Here is a 26,325-nt window from a genome sequence, read left to right as displayed (position 1 = left end):
TTTATTTTGAAAAGTCTCAACAGGATCTTGAGATTTATTGTGAAAGGTTTATGTGGAAAATAAACAAGCGGACATGCGATGGTTTTACTGTCATTGCTGCTAACAACAACACATAAAAACAGGCGCTTGTCCGTCTGTAATGTGGTTATATTAAATATAAGAGAAAGAGAGAACTTTAAGAAATGAATATAGCCACTTCAGTGACCATCAAAACGATGAAAAAATATTGCCATAAACAGTTTATTTTGCGACACCACGAAACAAACGATAGCGTAAAATGAAACTATAGGCGTTTTTATATCGTCATCCGATATATATCGTTATATCGAACAGCCCTAGTTTATGGGAAAAAATGTAAAAAGAAAGAAAGGGTAAATAACCTAACAGAATAGCTATGTGATGAAAGAAACCCCATACATGATCAGAGACAGAGATTCATATAATTATGATATAACCTTGACATAATTAATCTGCATTCTGTGTCCAACCAAATGCATTCTTGTTGTGTCTCCAGCATCTATGATGTAAACAATGTCCTGTGCTTTTGCTGTCCTGTGTTTAAATTTTCCAGAAAATCTTCTTTTTGTAAAGCAAATAGGAGATGATGACCCAACAGGAAGTGGCCACAAGGTTCTGAATGAGATGCTCAGCATGGGATTGGCTGTTGGACATCTGCCAACAGAAGGGAAAGTAGTCCTCAAACACTTCGTGGCCCACGTACACAAGTATGGAGTTCATACCTTAATGAAACACACAAGAGAAAGTGAAGTAGAGGATGCAATGACTACACAGAAATTCACAAGGAAAATAAATATTTGGCAGATTATATTTCCAATTGCATACTAATTCACACTGTGACAGAGCAGACTTCCACATTCACATCAAACCCCAAAAGTACAACTGTAACTGTGCAATCAAAAGCTGTCTTAGGCAAAAACTGTCTATTAAGCTTTTGTGTGATTCTAATGCTCACCAGGATAGTAGAAAGGTGCCCCTGACCACCACTTATTTACATCCACTATGTAGTAGATCAGCATTAGGAGCACAAAGGCAAAGCAGGCCAGTGTTGTCACGTAAGACAGAGACCTAGAAGTGAAAAATTAAGACATTTTTTAAAAAACATTTATATGCTGTGCAGCATCAGGGTGCTTGTGTCAATGTCCATCTCTGTCTGCCTCATTTTATGACAAAGACTATTTGTACTCCATCCTTTTATTATGTCTCCCCCCATTTGTTTCCCACCTGCCTGTCCAGCCTTAGTCATTGTCATACTGTATACCACATATAATGTAATAAATGAAATAACACTAGTCCCAGATAAACAGATAAACCCTGAACAAGAGGATCATGTAGATGATTTATAGAGCTGATCTGGGAAAAACAAAATGTTCTTGGCGCGCAACAGTGGATTCAGATCATAATTCTGATTGCAAAATCGGCCAGAAAGGACAGGACTTAAAAAAAGGGCGAAAAAAAGATATTTATCAGCACTGCACCAGCTGAAGGTCTGCCAATTTTTTAAAACTTAAAATCACATCTAAAAACATGCCGTTTTTCATTCAGTTTATGCACTCCTGGATACCTTTAATACCTTTAATGTTTAACTCTCTAATGTAACTATGCATGTCAGAGAGTGTGTAATCTCGATGTTTATAACTATTTATGCATGAGTTTTACTGGTACAGCCCGTTATGTCTAAGGTGATTTTGGGCTATGTAAATAAACTCTATATTGGCGTGATAGACCACTTTAAATATTTGCCAAGGGTATTGCTGTATATTTGATTGGTTTCCATTTTTTATGAGAGATTCTACAACTTCTCTTTTGTCTGATTTCACAATCCTGTGGCCACAAAGTTGTGAGAACGTAAGATGCTGGAGTGGAGAGCAAATGTGGAAAACCTAGTCATAACACAAATTATGTGACATTAGGTATTCTATTATATCTGTATAAAATATTTTACGCATTTTAAGTGGGAAAAGACTATAAAATCTAACGTTTGCCAAACTTAAAAATATTACTAGTGCTGCTTATTTTGCAGCAGTTTCCAAAATATTCAATTAGAATTTCCCAAAGTGCCCATTGCTTGAGTAAATGTAGTTCTAACTGTAGATATAAATAAAACATGGCCCTTACCACAGGTTTTTGTTGACAGGAATGAAACCCTGGTCTGTGGAACATTTGGTTAGAAATGCTGATACGACACCCTGAATGACAGAAGACATTTTATTATTCAATCATAGATGCAAAAATGACTTTATATAGATCTCTCTCTCTCTGTTTGCTGTTTGCTTTGTTTGTTTGTCTCTTTTTAATTCTATGTTGTTGTACTTTTTCAACATGTTCAAAATAAAGATTCAATTAATCAATCAAAACAATGTGCTTACCAGTAAAAGACCCCATATGAGGAACCTCGACATAATACTTTTGGGGCGTTCTCTGTAGTGCAAGATTATTTTCCCTGCCTGAGGACAATTAAAATACAAAAAGAATGAAAGCCAACCATTTACTTCCTTTAACCTTTCAAACGGTTTTATATCTTTATTTGAATAAACAAGAAACACAAGGAGGCCAACACCAGACAAATATAAATTACAAACCTGTAATCCCAGAAAGGCCATGAGGATAGAGTTGATGCTGCCAAGAACACCTTCTGGATCATACGGTATACGAGTTGCATAAATCACCTGAAATAAAATGTAAACTGATTGATTTTTATCAACATCAGATGCAGTCTATCAGTGTTTGCATTATTGGGGTTAACAAGTGTGTACGTGCCCATCGGAGAGAAATCTGACACATTAAAATAACCTTAACATTTCAAGTTACAAAAGACTATCATGAAGCTATATTTGGGATGTTTTGGTGGTTACAAACCCTTGATGATGGATTCTGGTACATGTGCTTTTCTCCCAGAAGCAAGCGGTCAATGAAACCAGCAGCTCCACCGGTGCAGTTCACATACAGCCCCATGTCCCCAATCCCACCTGGACCCAGATAACCTCTGTACCAAAGAAATTAGTGCAGTCAGTGTTGTTAATGTAGCACTGCACCAAGAGGAAGGTTAGAAATTCCAGTTTATTAACGCTTAATGCTAAAAGTTCAATTATTGCAAAAACGTACGCAAAATAATGAAGCACTACACTTCACTGTCTTTGACTTACGCTGGGCAGTCTGGCACAGGAAGTTGAAATGTGAGGAAGAGCCAGAGTACTTCTAGAAGAATCACACACAGCCAGGCGGGCCAATACAGCAAGAAATCAATAGCTGGGGACCACCACGCATCCTGGAAAATAAAACCCACTCCATTAAACACATCTCCTTTCCTCAAACACAAATTTAACATAAACCTATTTAGCATAAAACAACACAGACTGTTAAACAATGCAGATGAAAAAAATAATAATAATAATTAAAAAAAGGCTGACCACTGTGAGGACGTCAAGTTGTCCTCTGGCCACCAGTAAATCCAAGCAAGCTACGACCAGATATGACCAGGCGAGGCGCTGCAACACACCCGGGATCCGCAAGTTTTCCCAAGCCACTGTGGAGAAGATATAAACACGCAATAAAAATGCAAATGAAAATAAATAACCACATAAGTTCAAGTTTGAAACAGTATTATAGTATATGGTTTAATCATCCACCTAAAGAGCTTGGAATACTGCTGTAAAGACGGAGTTCATACTTACACGCTCCCTGGCAGTAGTTTGGGTTGATGACTAGGACACCAATGATGAAGAGCTGCAAGCTCCGCCACACAGCTTTTCTGAGCAATGAGCAACGGGTCGCGCCTGCACGCAGCAAGGCATTGATGGAGAGTGCGATGGATGTGCCCATTATGAACACAAACCTGGTGGAAGAAGGGACAAAATGAGTGTTGGTTCTACACTTAAAAGATCTGCTGAGGGAACAAATGGAACTTTATTATTTCTATTTTTTTTTTTATTCATTCTGTTGGATTTTCCTTTTTTATACAATTTTTAAGCCCCTTTTAGTCCAGTGACCACTTTAAAGAAAACACCCTTTATTTCTTGTGCACATTCAACTATGTAACTGGACCAGAATTTGTTAATGGTCCCTGTAATCCTTCTGAAGAGAATTCTGTCACCATTACAAAATAAAAATACACATTAATACAAATACTGCACATTTATATTAACGTGTGAGTACAAATAAAGACAATCCAACTGCATATAAGACAACTTTTTATAAGAATCTTTAAATTAAGCTTACCAAGGGAAGACTAGGTCAGCAACAGTAAGGCCTGCAAGATGAGAAATGGGGAAGGCCTGGTTTAAAATCAACAACATTGCAAATACCAAGGAGAGCTGCAAAGATCTGTAAATAATGAGGAAACTGCAACATGGCTAAAAAAACTAAACAAAGAAACCACACTGGGCTTACCATTCCAGCTTTCATGTCTGAAGAACCAGTATCGCCCCCCTCCATAGTTCACAAACACCATAATGACCAAGGAGATACTGACAGAAACACAGAAAATGCCACATTTACCGAAAAGCATCAAGCAAGGAGTACATGTTTATTTATATTAATTGATGAATAAAAATAGGCAAAAATATGAAAACATCAAAAGCACTGGATCTAGATTTAATACTGCCGGTGGTGGTTGATTAATAAGGGACAAATTCAGTGTCACCTACCACACTGTAATAAAAAACAAACAAGCATATGATACAGTATAATGATAAATAAGACAATGAGGACACTAAGCTGGAGGCACAAGAGTGAGGGTGGGGTCAGGAAGCTACCCTCTGAATGTATCCAAAGATCGAAGCCTCTTGCTGCTCGTTAGCGGGGGAGGGAGGATGTTATCAGTGACTGGCGGCACTACCCGAGTGGGGCCCAGTTCCTGGATGATGAAGTCAAAGCTGGATATTAACATAATTCTACTGGAAGTATAGATTTATCACCTGATTTATTATTAAGACAAAAACACACAGGATAGAAGCAGATCAGTAACTGTAAATCTGCTATATTAAAACTATCTGGGTTCTTATTTCATTGTCACTAAAGCACTCATAATTAAACAAGGCCAAACGATTGCAGAACACTCACAGAATTGATGAGTCTCTCTGTTTCCATGGAACTCCCAAGTCGGAGGACCAGACCTCTTACTGCATCAAGCCTGGACAAGAAACAATCAAGATCTTGATTGAGGGTTTTTTTGGAGTACAAACAAGCTCAGTTGACTCTCAAGACTGTGTGCTTCAGAGAGAGACAAGACTGGAAAAACGTTCTTCTTCTTCCTCTTTCAGCTGCTCCCTTTAGAGTTCGCCAGAGTGGATCATCTGCCTCCATCTCACCCTTTTCCTAGCATCCTCCTCTGCATCTCCTCTTTCACTATATCCATGAACCTTCTCTTCCTGCCTGGAAGCATCATTCAGCATCACAAATATCCACAATTCCTCCTCTGCACAAACACTCTCAGCCCTGCCTCTCTAACTTTGTTTTTAAAACACTCAGCCTGAGCTTTCCCTCTGATTTAATCATTTCTAATCATCGTGTCCATCACGGTCGCTTCCACTGAAAATCTGATCATCTTCAACTCTGTCTTTTTGTCAGTGTCACTCTCTCCAAACCATACATCATAGCAGGTCTCACTGTCATCTTGTAAATCTTCCCTTTCACTCTTGTTGCTATGTTTCAGTTAGCAATCATTCCTGACACTTGTCTCCGCCCACTACACCCTGTCCGTACTCTCTTCTTCACCTCTCTTATGCAGTTTCTAATTGCTAGATGGTTGATTCCAGATATTTAAACTCATCTACCTTCACTATCTCTGCTCGTAATGGCTCAACAATGGAAAACACACATTTTCTGTCTCGCTTCTACTGACTTACTCCTCTTTCCAGAGGATACTTCCACAAAGGCACAGAGCATCTCTTTCTGATGCATCTGCAGTGCTTACTCTTAACATTTTCAAACCATTCAAAAAATATCCACTTCTTTATATTGAAATTTACTGAATGAACATCAAAACAAAAATCAGGCTTACCCCCAAACCTTTTTTCCAATGGCAAACACCAAGGCCAGGAGAGCATAGATGAGAAAAGCAACCAAGATCGCTGTGTGGAGAGATATTAATTAAGTGTATATTAATTATTAGTTAAAATAAAATCTTTTTCTCTGTGTGAGACACTCACGTATGTAGCTATTCACAGGGTCCTTATCAGTAACTACAGAGCAGTTGACTCCAAAAGATGCGTTCAGGGTTTTCACCCACAGGGAGTAGTTACCATGCTCGCCAAAGTGGAAAGGAATTCTGTGAATTTAAAAAAACAAAGGAAAAAGATTTATGTCATCAACAAATAAGCCAAACTCTGATCCTTAATTTTATATAACCAGAGTGTCGTTCTTTTTGTAAGTTGGAAACACGACCGTATTCGTAAACGTACTTGCAGAGCTCCAGCTCGATAGGTGTGCTGTTGATCTGCAGTGTTATTTCATGCTGTGTGCTTACAACAAAGTTTACTGAACTGGGCTGACCAGGCTCAAGCCCTGCAGGTACCACCCCTAGCTGCTGGTACAAACACTAACAGGCGAGAGAGCAGAAGCCAAGTTTAGAACATTATTGAACTTAAACCACACAGAAACAGAATCAAATGAGGGGAAATATCTGGCACGTGTGAGCCCACCTGGTAGCAGCGCTGTGACATCCAAGACACCTGCACCTCATATGACAACTCATTGTTGACCGTCAGCTGTGCCTCATCCATCTTCAGGGACAGGTGCTTATGATGATGTATATCAGCTAGAGTGAGTAAGAAAGCGCAGCAGGCATTGTGCAGATCAGTTGAAACCCAGCAACACATCAATTTTCTGCATATGAAGGTACAACGATGCTACAGTCTACGGTTTTCTATTGGTGACCCCACCCAAGCCGCTGTTCATATAATTAAAATCATCAGAAAACCATAACAGTGTGCATGCCATTACGCTGGTTATTATTCGATCAAAATGCGCAAACGTGCAAAATAATCTCATCTTTCCCGACTGCACAAATGTTATCAAACAAGTCAGAGAACTAATAACGGGTGGTCGTGATGCTTTTCGTTTTAATACGCGACACAAGAAGCCATCTTTCTGTAATTTGTCTCAAATCTATCGACCACAGCCGATGCTAAGGACCACAAACCTACTCCATACCAGTGTGCGGTAGCGAAGAAGCCCAGTTTGACAGCAAGCTACAGCCAGAAAGGTAAAGCTAGCGTCTGGAGGGAGAAAGCATGTGATAGAGCCAGTGGTCACATGCTGCATTAATCCCTAATTTACCACCGAGAGGGAAGTTCAAACCGCTGAAGCTCACTTTTCCATTATCAGCTGTTCTCAGTTGATACCGTTTTACAGTTAGCCGCTCGATAGCAGGTTAATAATTAAACATTTAAACCGCTTGTTTGTTGGAGTAAACCTTCAGCTATCGTCAAAAAACCCATAACCACTGCTGCTGTAATATAATTTCAACAAATACGGGAGTTGGTGTAAAACACTGCTAAACATTAGCTTGCTCGCTAGCTTGCTAACCTGGTAGCAGTAGTCTCCTGCTTTTACTTTCTTTCAGTTCAGGATACTTACACGAAGATATTTCAGCTGCTAGTGGTGCCACGCAAACAGCCACGACCAAAGCAACAGCAGCAAGGGCAAAAGTGGCACTTTTCTCCGTTTGTGCCATTTCTTTCTGGCTCTTTGGTTTAACCGATGCTACTGAATACGAGTGACATGTATTGTTTTTCTTAAGCTTCCTTTTTGCCATGGCAAAGGTTACTTTCGATCCGTGTACTTGTTTTGGCACTCTAGTGGGAGCGAGAAGGGCCAAAGTACTATACCTGTTCTACTACCCCAATAATTGTTAGGTAATGGAATGGTTATTGCACATATTCATGTTTGCGATCGGCACTAAAGTCGCACAGTATTCCCAATAAAACTGTGGTACTGGATGAGGAACTCAGGAGTGCCAGAGAGAAATATGTGAGGGTGGTGCAGGACATGTATGAGGACAGCGAGATAGTGGTGAGGTATGCCGTAGGAATGACAGGTGGCTTCCAGGTGGGGGTGGGACTACATGAAGGATCGGCTCTGAACCCCTTTTTGTTTGCAGTGGTGATGGGCTGATAGATCAGGCCAAGCTGGAGTCTGTGGACAATGGTGTTTGGAGATGATATTGTGATCTATGTGAGCAGGTAGCATGGTGCATGTTTGGAGACGGTGGCACTGACAAAAACACAGGAGGCTGAGATGGAGGTGAAAGAGCTAAAGATGCTGAGATTTTTGTTGGGAATAACCAAGATGGACAAGATAAGAAATGAGTATATAATTTCTAATCTTATCACAATGTCTCAGTTTAAACATTTGTTTTCAGTGGGGGTTTTTTTGTAATAAATGTGAATAAAATATGATCAAATCATTTAATTGTGTGAAAAAAGAAAAGTAAAGCTGTAACAAGAAACATTGAAATTGTTCCTACATTTTATGTTTAAATATGAAAATTAGATATTGTCTGTCTAAATATATGGAGATCTGTACACATTTCCACAATCTGAAAACTCCATAAGCCAGGAAACACTTTTAACAGAGAGAAAAAATAAGCTATATAAAAAAATTACACATAAATAAGTTTGGGTGTTGTTGTTCTTTTTTCTCCCTTTACGCTTGTACGTCCGCTGAAACGTCAAGGACTCTAAATCGATGATCGAGTGGCTCAACGGTGCCTCCCATCGGACTTCATCGTTCACAATGGCAGACAAACAAAATGCTCAGAAGAGGTAATGTGTACATTATTGCGAACATGACTTTTAGCGGCGTAGCTAAGCATAAAATCCATTAGAATAAATAATAGAAGTAAAGAAGAATTAGTTACAGCGAATTGAAGATGGTGATGTGGCCAGTTAAGACAGCTCAATGAAGTAGCTAGCTAGCAGCGTTAGCTAGCATGTACAAAAACATTTCTCGTTTCTGTTGCAGTGTCAAGATAGCAACTGGAGCCGTGGTTTGTGTTGAAAGCGAAATCCGAGGAGACGTTACCATAGGTAAGACTATGCCCAGTAATCGGAGTTCAGAAAACTAGCTTTTCTCTCACAGCAGATCAGTCCCAAGGCAGGAGTTGAATGGCTGTCATCACTGTTCTTGATTACTTGCTGCACCTCTGTTTCTCCAGGCGCCAGGACCGTGGTCCACCCAAAAGCTCGCATCATTGCTGAGGCAGGACCCATTGTCATCGGAGAAGGCAACTTGATTGAAGAGCAAGCTCTGATCATTAACAGGTTATCTAAGGCCTCGGTGTACCATGTTTTCCACTAGGTTAACCATCGTTGACCATCTCTGGTGATCTGTCACTGTTCTTACATGCGAGCTTGTGTGATCTTCCCCACAGTTACCCAGAAAATATTATACCTGATTCTGAGGTGGAACCAAAAACAATGACCATCGGTATCAACAACGTCTTTGAAGTTGGCTGTGGTATCCTTTTATCTAATCTAGCCAGTACTGCTCCATATATGATTTTTAAATTGTAACACAATAAATCTTTGTAAAAGAAATCATGTTTTGCCTCAACTGACAACAAACAGTATCGCAAGCTTTAAAAATTGGAGACAACAATGTGATTGAATCTAAAGGTGGGATATTGCCTTCCGTTTCTTTGGCTTTCAGTGAGTGTTCAAGTCTGTATAAGTTCGATTAAGTCACTCACGTTACCAAATATCCTTTTTTGTTGACTAGCGGATGTTGGCAGGAATGTAATCCTCACCAGTGGCTGTATAATTGGAGCCTTCTGTCAGGTCAACACTTGTGAGGTCATACCCGAGAACACGGTCATCTACGGCTCTGGATGTATGAGGAGGGTGCAGACTGAGAGACCCCAGGTATGGAGATCTGTGACTGGAAAACATCGTTGGTGTAGTCAAATAACCTAGATGTAGCATTAGCATTGCAAATTGAATATCAAAGCATTATATTTTGAGCTTCCAAGTGGGCTAATCACATGTATGTTTTCCTGATGAAACAAAAAATCTGATGCTTTATTAGATTCAGATTTTTAAAACTAATTCTCCCTCTAACTTGTATCTGGGATCTATATAGAAAGTTTTTAATATTTTACAACTCTGAGCATTTCGTACAAGTGCAAGACAAATGCTACATTAGCCACACTTGAGTTTCATATGGATTTGGGTCACATTTATGATGCAAATAATTGTTTTTAAGCATTCAGCATTAGAGCTGAGAAACACAGTAACACCATGGGCAAAAACTCAGCATCAACAGACTGTCTGAAAATGTGTAAAATATTCAGTTTCTCTCATTTCCGTCACATTCACCAAGAAAACACTGAAGTGATATTTCATATTTAATGTTTTTATGTAAGATTTTCATACATGCCCACTTGTTTAAAAGTTTGTGTGCAGAGAAAACTTTTGTGCATTATGCTCATCATCATGTCTGTTATCTCATTTCAGCCACAGACTCTTCAGCTCGATTTTCTGATGAAGATCTTGCCAAACTACCACCATTTGAAGAAAACTGTTAAAGCAGGCCATGCTGCTAGCTAAAATTACACTTTATACCTTTTGAAATGCAGAGAATATCAATGTTTAACTAGATCCTGCTGGAAGAAAGCATGAATGTATATAGTTATGTACCTACCCTGTTTTTGCTCTTCAATTACTGATATTTTCTACTCTGATCTGCAACAGAAGATTAAGCTTCTCATCTTTCTCCTGCTATGCCGATGTACCTTTTGTTTTTTACGATTAACTTATAAGGTACACAAGCTGTACTAGATTTGCTCATTTCTTATGATGGCAGTTACCAGTATTTTTATCATTAAGTTGTAGAAGGTAATTTCTGCCATTCTGATAAAGAATTTACACTAACAATAAATGAAACATTTTAAATATTTAGATGGATTCAAATGTTGACTTTTTTAAACGCATAATGTTGACACTTAAAATGGCAACTTATTGATCTAATCAAAGCAGTTTTGTGTAGCAGTATAATTTATTTGAGTTGGTTCAAAAATGCTAATATTTCTTAAACCACTATATCACGGTGTTGCAAAGTAAAACGCATTTAAATATTTTAAGTTCCACAAAGCTGAAGACATTTCCTGCTGGATGAGTTTTCAGTGTGATGCGATACACTGCACAACACACGGCTGTCTTTTGCAGTTATTACAAAAGCATAACCGTTGCTAACCATTCAAATAAAAACCTTCCACACACTATACTAAATATATACAAACAATATGAAAGAAAGCTACACAATTCAACCTTATTTACTTTAACAGTAAAGTTGTGGTTTCCCCTTTAATTGGTGAGGGCGCCAGCTATCCTAATGATCCAAGTATTCATGTCCTTCACTGACTTATACTCAAAAGGTTTCCACAACACAGCAACTACTGACTCCATGTAACATAAAACCAGAGATTGTTGAGAGGAATGCAAAGAAAGGGGGGAGAAAAACAGCTAATGTTTTGAAATAACATTCATCAGCAGTTTTTATGTTATAGTGAGTCTAGAATAACCATCTCCATGCATTTCTGTGTTACATATGGGACTGAATGAATATATTTCACTTCTTTATAGGCACGCCATCTGAGTAATCCTCCAGTAATCCAGCCAAATGGTTGTTGTGCGTCTTGAAGTTTCTCTTCCTCGGTCCGGCTGGCTTCTTTCTCTTTTGAATTGGTAACTGTGAAGAGCAAAGATAATCAGCTCTCATTCATTTCCTTGAACAGGTGTAACCATAAGAACTGCATATTAAAGACTTTCTTATTTCTTTCTAACAAATCTCTCTCTCTCACACACACACACACACACACACACACACACACACACACACACACACACACACACACACACACACACACACACACACACACACACACACACACACACACACACACACACACACACACGTGTGTGTGAATTAAAAAAACAAAAAAAACACTGACCACTTTCTTTGGTCCCGTTTCTTGCATGGAGGAAATGCCTTGTTTCTTCAGGTACTCTTCAATCTTGTCCTCATCTATAGAGTCAACTGGAACACTCCTCCACAGCTTCTGAAATTCTGACATTGAAAGCAGCTACACTTGAAGAGCCGGACACATAATCTTAACTAACCAAACAAGTCACAGACCTGAATGAAATGCATAATATGAGTTTTACAAAACACTTCTGATATAGATCTAATACAACAAACATTTCATTTCACAGTTGAAGTAAAGTTGCCTGAATCTTCGTCAAAGCCAAATTGGTTTTCACTTTGCACATGCTCCACCTCTCCAAATAGCACTGAAATTTGGCAAAAACATTATAGCTTAAGTTGCAGACAAAGGCAATATAAAGCATGCTGTACCCCCAACATGGATCACAAGTAACATCGGAGGACAGAAATTCAGATCATTATGAATGTTCCAGTTCTAACTCGCGAAAATGTATGACGAAGACTTCCTTGATGTTAATTCTAACAACTTACCCAAGTCAAAATTGATAGCATAAACGTAGCTATTGTGAGATTGCCCACCGGTTTGAAGCATGTAGCCTTGAGAATTTCTGGACCTTGGTTGTTGGTCACTCAAGTGGTTAGCCAATGAGTTGTGTACCAAGGATAATCCTCCGTTTGTCTGATCTTATTGTAAAGCACTTTGTGATTTTTATCTGTGAAATGTGCTATATAAATAAATTTTACTTACTTACTCCGTTTTGAAATACAGTTTGACCAGGATTTACAAAATATACTTTTTTGATTTAATATGATTAAAATTTAGTCATAGTATAACTGAATCCATAAACAACAAGAAAATGTTCACAGAGTTTTAGCTGATTTCAGTTCGACTTCTATAGAACTGATAGTCTTTTTGCAACCACAGCTATCGCCATCTGGTGGCATTCAGTTAGAATGCAGGTTTTCAGACAATTCACTAGCTTATTACTTATAAGCTACATCCATTTTTTTTTTTAAATCTCTATGGTGATAATTTCACACTTGGAAAATTCTTACATGAAATGAATGCAGAGTGAGGGCCAACTGGGTATGCATAGCATGCATAATAGTCAGTTTAGGTCAAAGACGGATACACAGAGAAAGAGGAAGACATGTCACCGTACAATTTACGGATAGACCAATACCGATATACCAATACTCACCTTCATCTACCGCAAACTGGCAATGCTTGTCATTGTAGAACAAGATCTTTTTCTTGTCTGGTCTTGTAACAAAGATGATCTGATCCCCCAAAGCCTGTGAACGATCACACAAGAAGTCTTTACCATGCTTTAATTGTTTAGTTGCCACAGTGTTCGCACATCACCGAGTGGCATCTTAGTGGTGTTTCCCTAAAAACTGAATAATGTTTAATACCTTGATGGCCTTGGCTGAATTGGGCAGCCCTTCCTCTACATCTTCTAGTAAGACTCCTCCCAGGCCCAGTTGGTCGTGCTTATCCAGCAGCCTCAGTAAGGCTTTCTTGTCCTTCAGGTTGTATTTAGGCTTGAAGCCATAGGTTCCATCCCGGACTTCAATTTTTGGATTGCTGACCAAGGCCTGAGATTGGTAGGTGAAAGTAAAACACAATATTATATATAACCCCCCTCCAATAAAAAACAAAATATAATAAAAACTGACACCTTGAAAAGACTAAACAAATAGTACAGTAGCTTTTTCTTCTTCGGTAAGTGTAGCCTTCCAATGTAAAAAGATGGCTTAATGTCATACGATGTATTATCAGCTTAATTTCTCATCACTTACTTTCAATGGCTTTTTTCTTTTGCAACATACCGAATATGTTTGGATGAGAATAACTTACAAATTAGCTTGAGGGGAAAAAACAAGTATTGTGTAGATTTAAGGTGAGACTCGTAAAAGAAATTGCTCAGAGAAAACGCAATTGACCTTAGTACTACTGACAATAAAAGATAGAGGTATGGCATTAAAAATAGCACAAAAGCACCTCATTCATGAGCCACTGTTTCTGCTTCATGCTTATGTCAAGAAGTTTGGTCTCATCAAGAATCTCATCTAAGGTCAGGAAGTGCGTGTCCCCATTCTGATGCCTCGTCTGAGAGATTAAGGACAGAAAAGCAGACATTAGGTAAACACACACACAAAACAATATTCACAGCTCTCTTATTTTCTGCACCATGGAGAAGATTTTAGGCAAATATCTACAGTAATTTTATAGGATTCAGAACTGTGCATTCAACAGGTGGCACAAATGCACACATTTAACAGGAAAATCTGTCAATCTGAGTGTGAGTTCTTCACCGAGGAATGAGTCAAACAGCTAGTGTGACAAGGCCTGGCTGCCTGTTTGCAGAGCCACAGCATGATAAACAAGCTGTTAACATACCAAAAGAAAGACTGGGGACCAAATGTTAACCCAGCGGGCACAAATGACTCACTCATGTTTTACAACAGACAAATGTCAAGCTTTATTATTAAACAGTTTGGTGAAAAGATAAAATCTTATTATTTGTGTTGGTCCTGCTGAAAAAAAAGGTTTTAATGTCCCCCTCAAAATCCTCATTACCTTCATGTAATTTACTATCTTGGCCAGGCAACCAAACTTGTACCCAGAGCTCGTCTTAATGTTGAAGCTGCCATTAGATTCTGTGGAAAAAAAACAACAACATTTAAGTTTAACCAATTTATTATCGCAAGACTGAATGTACAGTGAGATTTGAGAACTACATGGACTGACATATTTGTGCAAGAACACTTTGCTGAAAATGTATTTCAGATAATTGACTACTGTCATGTCAGCTCCTGTCAAATGAGCAGCGAGTGTTTAATGAGGTCATTAAAATCCTAACTGCATTCATTATTTGACATTTTCTTATTGTCAATATTCAGTGAAAAGACAGAAGCAAACAATGCATTTGTTTGCCACTCTCTATTTTGCCTGTCAGCCTTCATTTGTTCCTATTGAAGACGCTATCATCTGAAACAGGTCAAAGGAACACAATGACATTGAGGCTAATTCAGGTTTTAAGCAAACCTGACTCATACGAGAGTTAATGCTGGGGACTACTTCCAGATACAAAGTAACACTCCAGGAAGCTAGTGAGTATTTACAGCTGCAGGGTATGTATTTTGGGTAACACAGAAACACGTCACGCAGTGCAAAAATGTGGCAGATTTAAATGTTTGCAACATTAAAATACTACACAAGTCATATATCAAGCCAATCTGATTTAGTTTGACTTGAAGTCCGGCCAGCTGGTCTTATTCTCTGCTGGAGTCCAATAATGCTGCTCCCCTCAGAGACTGACTGAGGTCTGGACTCGGCATTCACCAATCAAAGCTGAAAACAGACACTGATTCATGAATGATTCATTGTGTAGGCGGGAGCTTCTGTTGCTTTGAGCTGCACAGTAGGCAGGACGGTGAAACTGTGACAGACCAGCTAACGAATGGTGCAGAGGCAGGGCTAATAGAAAGGAGCCAATGATGTAGACAATCCTGTGCTGTTCAGCTGAGACATGAAGAGCTGCAAGGAGTGGCGGTGGAGGAGAGCGACTGAAAGTGCACGAGAGCACTGAGGAGGAAAGCAGGTTGAAGAGTGAATGTGGAGGAGGGAAAGAGTGTAAACGAAGAAGATAGGTGGAGCACCAAAAAGAGGAGAGACATTTGTCGGCTTACATCTTCTAAAAACTGAGCCAGACACACAGGTGAGTCTGCATGTTTTTCTGAACACCATCCTCTGAATAATGTGCGTGACATCAACAGATCATAATAATCCACAATATAAATTTAAGCTACAGGCTACAGGCTACACTGGGTTTTCACTATGAAGATATGAATATGAGGATTTTTTTTTAGAGCGTTCTAATATTTGCAGGATGAAGTCATGCATCTTTAAATGCAGTGGATGTATTTACAAAGCCAGGTCCTTTTGCGTAGGAATTACAACATTTAGACTGTATAGGTGAACAGTGGATTAAATATACATGGATCTGTCTGCTTTCTACCCACTTGAATACCAAGCATCAGAACCTGTCTGTGTGTACTTATGGATATCATGTATGTGTTTGTTTAAATGCATGACTCAAGACAAATCAATGAAGGACTGAGTGCTGTGAGGAGCCAGCCAGGGGCATTAGGAGTGTGTGTGTGTGTGTGTGTGTGTGTGTGTGTGTGTGTGTGTGTGTGTGTGTGTGTGTGTGTGTGTGAGAGAGAGACAGCTACTGTGTAGAGAGGAACCTCCAGCTCTACACCTTCAGAGCCTGGCTGGGGTGGGGCTGTTTTGGTGAGTGATAACAGATGCAGGAGTCAATCTGTCCCTGTCTGTATAATTGCTCTGACAAAAGAAAGGAGGGTGACCCCCCCCCCGGGGGGGGGGGGGGGGGGGGGGGGTATAAATTAGTAACAGAGGTTGTTGTAAAGCCATGACTTGAGGTGAAACTGATATTAGGAGCTGGGTTTGTAACAACAGGATCAAAACAGTTGATTCAACGCAAAAGACAACAACACAAAACCCATACTGTACACACAACTTCCAGACAAAGTGGGGAGAATCTGGTGAGGGCAATGTTCAAAGCTGTCCTTCCTCACATGTAGAGCATAATAAAGGAGACAGCCTGTCCAGCAGTCACGTGCTACCTGTGATCTCAAATGACAATTACCTTGACTACTCTCAATTGCACACTGATACACACTGCATGGACTTTTTCTATTCTTACATGCACTTCCATCAGGTGTCAAGAGAATTTCAGACTAAGATGAAGCAACCAATGAAAATGTCTCACCAGGACAAGCCACTAAGCTTTTTCACATTTAAGTTCCCAGGTCACCTGAAACTCAAGTTACAAACCCACTAAAATAAACACACAAACAAGTCATATTAAAACAACACAAGTCTATGCACGATGGCATGTGTTTGCACACATTTAGCCTTATTAAATCTCTAAAGGAAGAGATGGTGGAAAGAGATGCACTCACGCCCCACTCCTACAACTGGGTCATCTGCCTTCGCCTCAATATTTCATGCACAAATGTCTGTGATTGTCTGCATACAAGTGTGTGTTAAGAGCATGTATGTGCACTTTTGTGCATGGCTGTGTGGGCAGAGACACTCCACAGTGTGCCCCGAGGATTTTAAAATGGTAGGTGTTGGCTAAAAATGGGAAAGAACAGCTGAAGTGAGGCAAATGTGCACTTGAAGGATCTCTTAAGTTCATTATTTCATTACAGTTCCGTTACTACATTTGTTTAAGGCATTGTGGCCAAAGAGCTGCACACCAAGCATAGATGGCACAGTTCTCTACACACCCATCCTTTATTACCAGCCTTTTAAGGCTATTTTTGTTCTGAGCAGATGGCCTCAGTAGGGTTTCTGGTGTTTTGCAATATAACCTGTGCTATAATAATACACCATCTTCTCATTTCACAAAAAATATGTCTGTAATGACAGATGTAGACTAGGTTTTGTTTACATACATACAAAGCAGTTTATCTTTTTACAACATGATCCCCTTCGTGACTGATAACGAAGCGTTACATTCATTACAACAAATTACCTATAAGAGTATTTGATAGTTTTATGAGAGTAAATGAGTTTCCATGTCTGCCTGCTGTCTCGAGTGGAACAAATTCCTTTTTCAATATCAGTATCACAAAGATCATTAGTTTTAGTTTTGTTTTTAATTATCACAATAATCAGGAGCAAATGCTTCAAAAAATCCTGGAATAGAGCCAGGCACATCTGGTTAAAAGCACTGCATCACAATGTGTTATGCCCTGAAGACAAATTCTCCCATTACTGTCATTTTTTAATCAGCCTCACACCATGAAAACACGAATTTAACAACCGCTGCTTTCATTTTGAAATTTGATCTGCAGTAAAACCAAGACCCAAACACTGTCATAAGCATTAACAATCTTTTTTTCCTTGTGTCTTATTGTTTCCAACCAGAAATCATGACCAACATCACAGCTACTGTTCATCCAAACAATCTCCCACTGCGAGAAGAGGGAGTCCCTCTGTCCCTCGTCTCCTTTCAGGTCCAGGAAGTCTACCCATTTCATGATGGCTGGAATGTGGCCTGTTTTGTCATCCTTCTTCTTTTTATTCTCACCGTCCTGTCCTTGGCAGCGTTGGCTGTGCTCTATGAGCTGCTGGACTGTGGGTGCTGCGCCAAAGGGAAAACACACCACCAGCTACAGGAGGAAGGGCCGGGAAGCTGCAGCAAGCTTATGAGTAGCATGTGCAAGGAGCCAGAATCCCACACTGAGGTGGTATAGTGGCAACAAGGACGAAGTAAAGAATAATAGGAATTTGGATATTGTTGCTCATTTGGACAGGACCACACTACTGACTAAGATGTTTGCAAAAATGAACTCCCAAAAACCCCCCAAAACACTCAAAGTAATTCAGTTGTTCACAATTAGAGGTGAAAGCTGGTGACTGAACAATATAAATGTATCTTCCCACATCTACCGCAGACCCCGAAAGCCATATTTCACTTCTGAAATACTCCCAGAAGAAAAGAAGATCACCTGAGTATTTATAACATGGCTTAAAAACACAAATTTACACTACTTAAAGTACCCATATTATGCCCTTTGAATTATTCCCTACAACTTTATTCGAAGCCCATTTCTATGGAAGCCCGTTTCCGCCACTAAAAAAAAAAAAAAGCTAGTATCCATAACTCGAAATTTCGAGTTATTTTCTCAAAATTTCGAGTTATTTTTCTCAAAATTTCGAGTTATTTTTCTCAAAATTTCGAGTTAGCTCTGCCAATCAAAAATATACGTGAATGAGGTCGCTTTCTTGTTACCTGGAAGCATATGGCGAAGGACCGCGCACTCAAAAACGGATCCCAACAAATTAAAGTATGTTTGCTGATAGTAACACCATGTGATTCAGCTAATAACACAGGGATTTCATCATTTGTGAAGCCAGGCTGAAAACACTCAGCAATCTGTGCATTCACGACTGGATGTAATACCGGTAGCTTAGCTGTAGCATTTGTAGCTGAGGGCTTCAGCTTCCGGGTAACATGGAAATGACGTCATTCACGTAGATTACTGATTGGCAGCGCTAACTCGAAATTTCGAGTTGCTTTTCTCAAAATTTTGAGTTAATATGTCGAAATTTCGAGAAAATAACTCGAAATTTCGAGAAAATAACTCAAAATTTTGAGTTATGGATCCTTTTTTTTTTTTTTTAGTGGCGGAAACGGGCTTCAATACATTTCAAATAACTTATTAGTGAGAAAACTTTGCCTTTATTTTTATGGGAATGTTGCCAGGACAACAGAAAATCCCCTATGTTTAGTGCTAATACAGCTAGAGCTTCTGTACTCATCTCTTGCTCACAGAAATTGTATTCTAATACTGCAGAATTTCCAATAAAGCACTTCTCATTTACATAATATTCTTTTTCAGGTGTAAGCAAATAATCTCGATAAACTAGTCATAAACAGCCTGTTACCATAAACCATATACTATTTTTAAGCTATTTTCCACCCACTCCTCTGCATAACTTAGGTCCTCACAAAAGCAACACTGGCTGACAAAAACAAGCTAAAGACTACGGCTCTACTTTACATTATATTGAAAGAGACATGAGCAAAACAAAGGGTAAAAGACGTGCTGCAGCAGTGTACAGTATAACAAAACTAATGCATGCATGTCCGTGTGTTTTACAAGTCTAAGCTGATGACTCAGCTAGTCCTAAGCACCAAGACAATAGTTAGCTGATGCATCTCTTAAGGTTACTCTTCATCATATATAAATGAGGCAAATTGTTATTCAGTTATTTTCTGCTGATATACACGTGAAATAAACTCCTCGTGTCTACAAATCTGCCTCTTCTGCCTGCCAGTGTACGATGCTACACAAGCAGCTCAGCTCTTTTATCCATGTCATATAGTGGGTGGCTAGTGCTACATCAATAAAGTGTAATGCTTAATTGTTTTGAACACTCTGCCTTTGGGTCGAACAGTTTTCCTGGACGAAACCCTGTAAATAATCTTATCCTGGTACACCACTAAAATACATTCATGGGCTTGTTAAGGGGCATGACATGGGGACTTTAATATAGGCTGTGGCAGAATGTGTTGCATTAAATGGGCATTTTCTTAGTTTGATTATTTTGGAAACTGATTATTAAGTTGCATGGGAAAAAAAACGTTGGGGAAAAAAGCATTTTCTTACCCTGCTATATGGGTGTTAAAAAAAAAACCTGTTCAGAAAAAACAACTACTGTGTGAGTGCTTTTTTTGTGACCTACTGGATGCAGTGAGCTTCTTCAAGACATGCTGTTTCTGAAATTGCCGTCCAAATCTTATTACAACAATATCTGTTGATCAAGCCTAGTCAGATGAAATCATTGCTTAGGATAAAGCTGGTGTTCTTCAGTAAATTGTAAGCCAGTGTTGTCAACATGTTTAGCACTGCAACATTATCTCATGACAAGTTCGCATGCTGCACAGTGATGTACGGTAAAATGTTATATTGAGCACTATGTGTAATTTCATGCCTTACCACAAAACGCCTAATAAAAGCTGACTCACTTTTCTGTTAACAGAAGTAGCTTTTTCTTTAAGAGTATATGGCGTGACATTGCAATTTCGAACGGATGCCAAGAGGCCACTGCTCACAATTCTTATGTTGTATATATATTTATGCATGTTGCTTTAATTCATCTGAAAGAACATTTTAAATGCAAAAGTGTCATAAGTATCACTTGTAATCCAATTTTCTTTTATCTAAATTTGACTGAGCAGTAAGAATTCTAGTTTTTTGGGTTAAGCTAAGGATTTAGAATGAGAAAAGATCGTCACCTGATTAATTTAACCTGTGAAGTAAGGTTCTTTCTTATTAGAAATAACAACCAGGAGAGTGTATTATTCCAGTGTCTTGGTTGTCTTGTTGAATCACAGTAAACTGACACGCACAACTTTAATTACATGGATCCTCAATTTACTGTCAAGTCTTTAGGGCAGATTAATTTTGAGTATCGACCCAGTTGAAAGTTCCTTCATCCACTCTAAAATGTCTTTTGGTTCACTTGTTAGACTTTCATAATATAAAAAGCTATATACTGATGAGATGAGATTATTTTATTCAAAGCTAAAGCAACTAGCATTGGTGCATATTTAGGCCTTCGATTAGATATTAACCAGCTGGATGTGTGAAAATTGTTTTGGTGTCCAAATATGAGCAATCCGATTGTAAAGAACAAGCCTGTTATGTTGCGAATAGATTTTGATTTTCAAAGAACTATAATTAATGGCACAGATAAACAAAAATCTACTTTTCTTCATTTAAAAATATGTTTTCCATTAAAGAAATTATTAATATTTATTTTCCCAAATCGTATTAAGTTACAGGATTTTCTGAATCAACAGAAAATAAGGTGATCTTCAAATAATCAATAGAAAATGTTTTTAGTTGTTGGTTTTTTTTTGTTTTTTTTATTCACTCGTGTCCATAATTTTCCCCTCATAGTTACTTTGAGCCATACTGAGGGTGCTCATTTGTGTCTGGCTCTGAGCTTTGTGAAACTTTAGCGTTAGCCACATTCCCTTTTCATATTTAAATGTCTAATTAGATTTCTTGTTTATCAATGTTTTCTCGCTGGTACCCCTACAGTGTACTTTGGTGAACTTTGTCTCTTCACTCACAGTGAGAAGCTTCCACACTAACACCATGTCAGGCTGTGAGAGTGCATGTGAATATTTTCCTACACCGCTATACAATCAGTTATATGGGAGACTGAATGGCCAGTCACTGGGCGGAGCTAAGCACTGGAAATCTGCAGAATCCAGTCCCTGGCCAGTCAGTCGATGCATCTCCTACTTGCCAACATATATCTACAGATGCTAGCCAGTGGTGATGTGAACCAATAGAGACATTAAAACACTAACAAACAAGAATAAGTGGTTTACAGCAACAAACATCACCCTTTTCAAGAAAATATTTTTCACCTACCACTACTGAGTTTGGAACTAGAGGAGCTCTCCTTGTCAACTTTGGGTTTCTTCTTTTTGTGTGATCCAGAGTCTGAGGCAGCCTGTCTCTTCTCTACAGTTGGGGTGGAAAGTGCCCTTTTCTTAAAAAGCTCCCTTTCTCTCAGTAGAGCAGGATCCATCCTGTTTGAAAGATTAAAAAAAAAAAGAAGAAGATTCATTTAACAAAAGGCAAAGCAACAAAGCTCATTTTGATGGATTCAAGGAATCACATTCTTAATATATGTAAGTATACGTGTAAGTAGCAAGAACCTTTGGTGGCCTTTAGCTTCAGGGACTTATGAGCTGTCACCTGGTTGATCTTTTTGTAATAAAGCCATCAAGAAACGGTTTTTTTCCCGATACCAACAAAACAACTGATATATTAAAAAAACTAAAAACTAAGCTGAAAAGTCATACAGCCAAATACTGTTCGGAGACGAACCATAGTTATTAAATTTTTTAGAATTAAATGGCGTTAGAGGGAAAACAGTCATTACCCCAGAGCCACAAATATAAAGCTAGTTAAACTAGCTAACAATAGCTAGTTTATTTTCAATTCCGATTACAAACGGCTTTCAGTTGACTTTGTGATCATGTAAATCCCATAATAACTACAACTAACATTATGTTAATAAGCGAACGTTACTGAGTATTATGGGGAAACCAGGATAAATAAACAAACGTGGTGAAACACTGTACCAGAAGCTTAGTAGTTAACCTAGCGTTAGCATCACGATTAATTCAACATTACCTGACACTTTGTTCCTGTTCTCACTCAGAGAAAGAAGAGGGTTAGTCCAAGAGCACTAACTATATGCTGTAGATGTAAAACAGAATGCGTCCTCCACCGAATCACTGTTTTTTGTCGTTCCTTCGGAGACAACACAAGTAAACTTCATACACAATTTTACTCATGCTGCACTTCCGTTTCTAGTTCGATTTTTCCGGTATCGACAGCGAAGCCTGTATGGCGTCATTACGTACGTACGACAAAACGATGATTTACGATGAATAAAAAACTGCACGTTTAGAAAATATTGATGACAACAATTTTCGAAATATATCTTCTATTTGTTTGGGTCCCTCTCGACAGATTAAATGTTTTGTTTTTTAATCCACCACAAAATCACATCAATTTACACGTTTTTTAACAAACTATAAAAGACAAAATATAAAAGAAAAAAAGATCACGCAGTAATTTTTGTTTGTGCAAAAGTTTGGTCTCTCCTTTATGCTATTTTGCTATAGTATTACTCGGGATTTATACTAATTGTCACATCCATATTCTTATTAACTACTGAAACGCTAAACAGGACAAGCCATAAAAATCAGAATCAGAATCAGAATCAGAATCAGAATCAGAATGGGGTTTATTGCCAAATGTTGAGCAGGTTTACAACATTAGGAAATTGCTGCGGTGCTTCAGTGCAAACATGGTGTCATAAATAACACTTAAATAGACATGGAAAAAATAAAAGTAGGGATAAGAATTAAAAGTGCTACGTGGAAAGATATGTGCATGAGATATACATGAGATATATACATGAGAGTAAGAATTAAGAGTGCTACGTTGAAAGATATATACATGAGTGCAGGTGGTGATCAGTGCCAAACATGGAATGATACAGTGAACACAGCGTAGGGTCATGTGTTAGTGGCGGGGACAGTCATATGGTTATTGTTCATGTGTCCAACAGCAGAGGGGAAGAAACTGTTCTTATGGCGAGAGGTTCTGGTGCGGATGGACCGGAGCCTCCTGCCTGAGGGGAGCAGGTCAAACAGACTGTGTCCAGGGTGAGAAGGGTCAGCTGAGATCCGAGCTGCACGCCGCAGTGTCCTGGAGGTGTACAGGTCCTGCAAAGATGGGAGTCTGCAGCCAATCACCTTCTCAGCAGAGCGCACAACACGCTGCAGTCTCTGTTTGTCCCTGATAGTGGCTCCAGCGTATACCACACGGTGATGGAGGAGGTGAGGATGGACTCAATGATTGCAGTGTAGAACTGCATCATCGTCCGTGTTGGCAGGTTGAATTTCTTCAGCTGCCTCAGGAAGTACATCCTCTGCTGGGCTTTCTTGATGACGGAGGTGATGGTGGGCTCCCACTTCAGGTCCTGGGTGATGGTGGTACCCAGGAAGCGGAATGAGTCCACAGAGGTGATGGGGGTGTCAGTCAGGATGATGGGGGGGAGTGGGGCTGTGTGCTTCCTGAAGTCCACAATAATCTCCACTGTCTTCTGGGCATTCAGCACCAGGTTGTTGTGGCTGCACCAGGACACCAGACGTTCAACCTCCCTCCTGTAGGCAGACTCGTCCCCGTCCGAGATGAGTCCAATAACGGTGGTGTCATCTGCAAACTTGATTAGCTTGACAGACTGGTGGGTGGAGGTGCAGCAGTTGGTGTACAGGGAGAAGAGCAGAGGAGAAAGAACACAGCCCTGAGGGGAGCCGGTGCTGATGGTCCGGGAGTCCGAGACATTCTTTCCCAGCCTCACATGCTGCTTCCTGTCCGTCAGGAAGTCAGTGATCCACCGGCAGATGGGATCAGGCACATTCATTCAAAATATATATCAACATAAAGTGTTTCTAGCTCACAGATTCCACTGCATGATAGTTGAATAAAAATGGGAGTTAAATAAACTTTCATATAAAGCTGCTAGTCTATTCGTGAATTGGGTTCATATAAGCAATACACTATCGCCTAATATGCACCAAATCTAAATTTATGTGTCACAAATAATTTTTTTGTTTTACATGGACAAATTAAAGTCTTCTTTCATTTTACTTCTTCTGTTCTTCAGTTCTGAGTAAAAAATAAAAAGCAACAAAACAGGATATTATTACTTTAATTTATTTTTGAGTGTGTTTTGTGTAATTTATTTATTTATTTTTAATCATTGGACTTCTTGTTTTTTTGGGAAGAGATTATTGGCTCAGCATCGCCACTTAGAGGTTGTTTTAAACCCCTGCTTCTCATACTTAAGATACTGCCTTTATACGTTATTCAGTGTGAATGACTCAAGTAATAATTAGTAAGAAAAATAGTATCAAATCGAAAGAAAAATGCTGCCTACCTTTTAATGGCATTATCTATATGTTAAAACAAACAAGCTACAGAGGATGTTTCATGATCCCGTCATGGCCATCCTCTGTGCTGTGGTGTGATGGGGTACAGATAACAACAGACTCGATAAACCGATTTAAAAGGCCAGTGATATTGTGGGTCCAGAACTGACTCTGTGACAGACGTTTTAGAAAGAAGGATGCTTTCTGAGTTATGGTGAATATTAGACCGCACTTTGTACCATCTTCTGTTGTGCTGGGGAATCACAGGAACAGGTTCAACCATAATGCACCACAGAAAACCACGGGAAGTCATTCCTATGTGTGACCATCAAACTTTTGGGCACCTCCTTATGACACCTGTATTATTTACACTTGCAATATCTTGTATATGATTCATTGTTTTAACTTCGGAGTATTTAACTTTAATTTAATACAACACTTTAAGTGAATGTCTGTAACAAAACCATTTCCACCTGGTGTAAATAAAATATTCTGATCACAATTCTTTAATTCAGTATGGAAAAAATGTTACCCAAAACATAAGACACGTGACAAAATGTCCGAGTGCATAAAAACTGGAATGCAATAAAAGATTGAATGATTTTTTAGTTTTCCAAGGATTCATTTAAAGAGAAAAACAATCCAGGAGTTAAAAACAAACGACTGTTTGCAGCACTATACCTCCATTGTTATTGCAACAAAGCTGACTATTTTTTATGCCTGTGGCCACAATTTGTCTTGCACCCTGATGAATAAAACATGATTTGGCCTTAGTTGTCGCCACTCATTGTATTTAGAGAGAAAATTTGAATCGGTTCAAACTTAAAAAGGCCACATGTCCCCCCCTGCTTTTTTTGTTGGTTTTGTTATTAAATAAAACTCAGTATATCGGTTCATATGACTGAAGCCAGACTGCTGACTGAGGAAGGAAGGGGACTCCACTAGTGGGTAATCAGTTGTGAGAAGAGGTGAGATAAGGCTGCAGTATGCTGTACAACCAAGTCACCAAAGAAAATGAGAGAGCTAAGCACCCAGGAGCAGAAGAATGTGGAAGCCATAAAACAGAGCTGGGCCACAGTGTTCAGCTCAAACTGAAGCAGTCATATAAAAGATGGTATTTCTGAGTTTGTGCTCATTTGCTTCACATGCATTAGCTTTATACATAGACACAATGTCAAAGGAAGGGTGCCTCCTTGTTTTATTCAAGAGTTAAGCAGGAGCTTGCCTAAATCCAAAAGTTCTTTGGATGTTAAAATCAAGCACTTCATAGTTTTCTTTTTTAGTT

The 26,325-nt window shown here is 39.0% G+C and overlaps 3 protein-coding genes and 1 non-coding gene across 9 annotated transcripts; 2 read left to right on the top strand and 2 right to left on the bottom strand.

Annotated features, from left to right (window-relative positions):
* Positions 1 to 224: 224 nt before the first annotated feature.
* On the bottom strand, positions 225 to 7,812 carry hgsnat (heparan-alpha-glucosaminide N-acetyltransferase). Of its 3 annotated transcripts, XM_026170833.2 has the most exons (18): positions 7,597 to 7,797; positions 6,660 to 6,775; positions 6,420 to 6,556; positions 6,168 to 6,286; positions 6,020 to 6,089; positions 5,080 to 5,149; positions 4,773 to 4,873; positions 4,408 to 4,484; positions 4,237 to 4,267; positions 3,693 to 3,853; positions 3,429 to 3,544; positions 3,165 to 3,286; positions 2,878 to 3,004; positions 2,601 to 2,687; positions 2,388 to 2,465; positions 2,137 to 2,207; positions 974 to 1,086; positions 225 to 740 (listed from the first exon to the last, which is right to left on the bottom strand). In XM_026170833.2, exons 1-18 carry the CDS (start codon positions 7,772 to 7,774, stop codon positions 559 to 561), a joined length of 1,956 nt encoding a protein of 651 aa, XP_026026618.2. In that variant the 5' UTR covers positions 7,775 to 7,797; the 3' UTR covers positions 225 to 558. The 3 variants fall into 3 exon arrangements, with proteins under 3 accessions (XP_026026618.2, XP_026026617.2, XP_026026619.1); XM_026170832.2 differs by having other exon boundaries at positions 2,388 to 2,687; positions 7,597 to 7,812; XM_026170834.2 differs by lacking the exon at positions 7,597 to 7,797 and adding an exon at positions 7,171 to 7,310 and having other exon boundaries at positions 2,388 to 2,687.
* Positions 6,706 to 10,916, top strand: LOC113024120 (dynactin subunit 6). 3 transcript variants are annotated; one of them, XM_026170839.2, is made up of 8 exons: positions 6,706 to 6,855; positions 8,695 to 8,783; positions 8,983 to 9,047; positions 9,176 to 9,281; positions 9,392 to 9,477; positions 9,588 to 9,635; positions 9,739 to 9,881; positions 10,473 to 10,916. In XM_026170839.2, the coding sequence occupies exons 1-8, from the start codon at positions 6,850 to 6,852 to the stop codon at positions 10,563 to 10,565; spliced, it is 636 nt and encodes a 211-aa protein (XP_026026624.1). In that variant the 5' UTR covers positions 6,706 to 6,849; the 3' UTR covers positions 10,566 to 10,916. The 3 variants fall into 3 exon arrangements, with proteins under 3 accessions (XP_026026624.1, XP_026026625.1, XP_080159030.1); XM_026170840.2 differs by lacking the exon at positions 6,706 to 6,855 and adding an exon at positions 6,956 to 7,222; XM_080302904.1 differs by lacking the exon at positions 6,706 to 6,855 and adding an exon at positions 8,112 to 8,262.
* On the bottom strand, positions 10,351 to 22,976 carry gtf2e2 (general transcription factor IIE, polypeptide 2, beta). Of its 2 annotated transcripts, none has more exons than XM_026170837.2 (8): positions 22,729 to 22,976; positions 21,958 to 22,118; positions 14,546 to 14,625; positions 13,967 to 14,074; positions 13,378 to 13,560; positions 13,164 to 13,257; positions 11,969 to 12,084; positions 10,351 to 11,706 (listed from the first exon to the last, which is right to left on the bottom strand). In XM_026170837.2, exons 2-8 carry the CDS (start codon positions 22,115 to 22,117, stop codon positions 11,587 to 11,589), a joined length of 861 nt encoding a protein of 286 aa, XP_026026622.1. In that variant the 5' UTR covers position 22,118; positions 22,729 to 22,976; the 3' UTR covers positions 10,351 to 11,586. The 2 variants fall into 2 exon arrangements, with proteins under 2 accessions (XP_026026622.1, XP_026026623.1); XM_026170838.2 differs by lacking the exon at positions 22,729 to 22,976 and adding an exon at positions 22,248 to 22,387.
* Positions 15,412 to 18,687, top strand: LOC113024121 (uncharacterized). Its single transcript, XR_013909677.1, has 2 exons — positions 15,412 to 15,686; positions 17,930 to 18,687. It is a non-coding gene; the product is annotated as an uncharacterized LOC113024121 (transcript).
* Positions 22,977 to 26,325: the final 3,349 nt, after the last annotated feature.

This window comes from Astatotilapia calliptera, chromosome 6 (genome assembly GCF_964374335.1).
Source record: "Astatotilapia calliptera chromosome 6, fAstCal68.1, whole genome shotgun sequence".
Classification (NCBI taxonomy): Eukaryota; Metazoa; Chordata; class Actinopteri; order Cichliformes; family Cichlidae; genus Astatotilapia; species Astatotilapia calliptera.
This window is presented reverse-complemented; position numbering and strand designations above follow the sequence as displayed.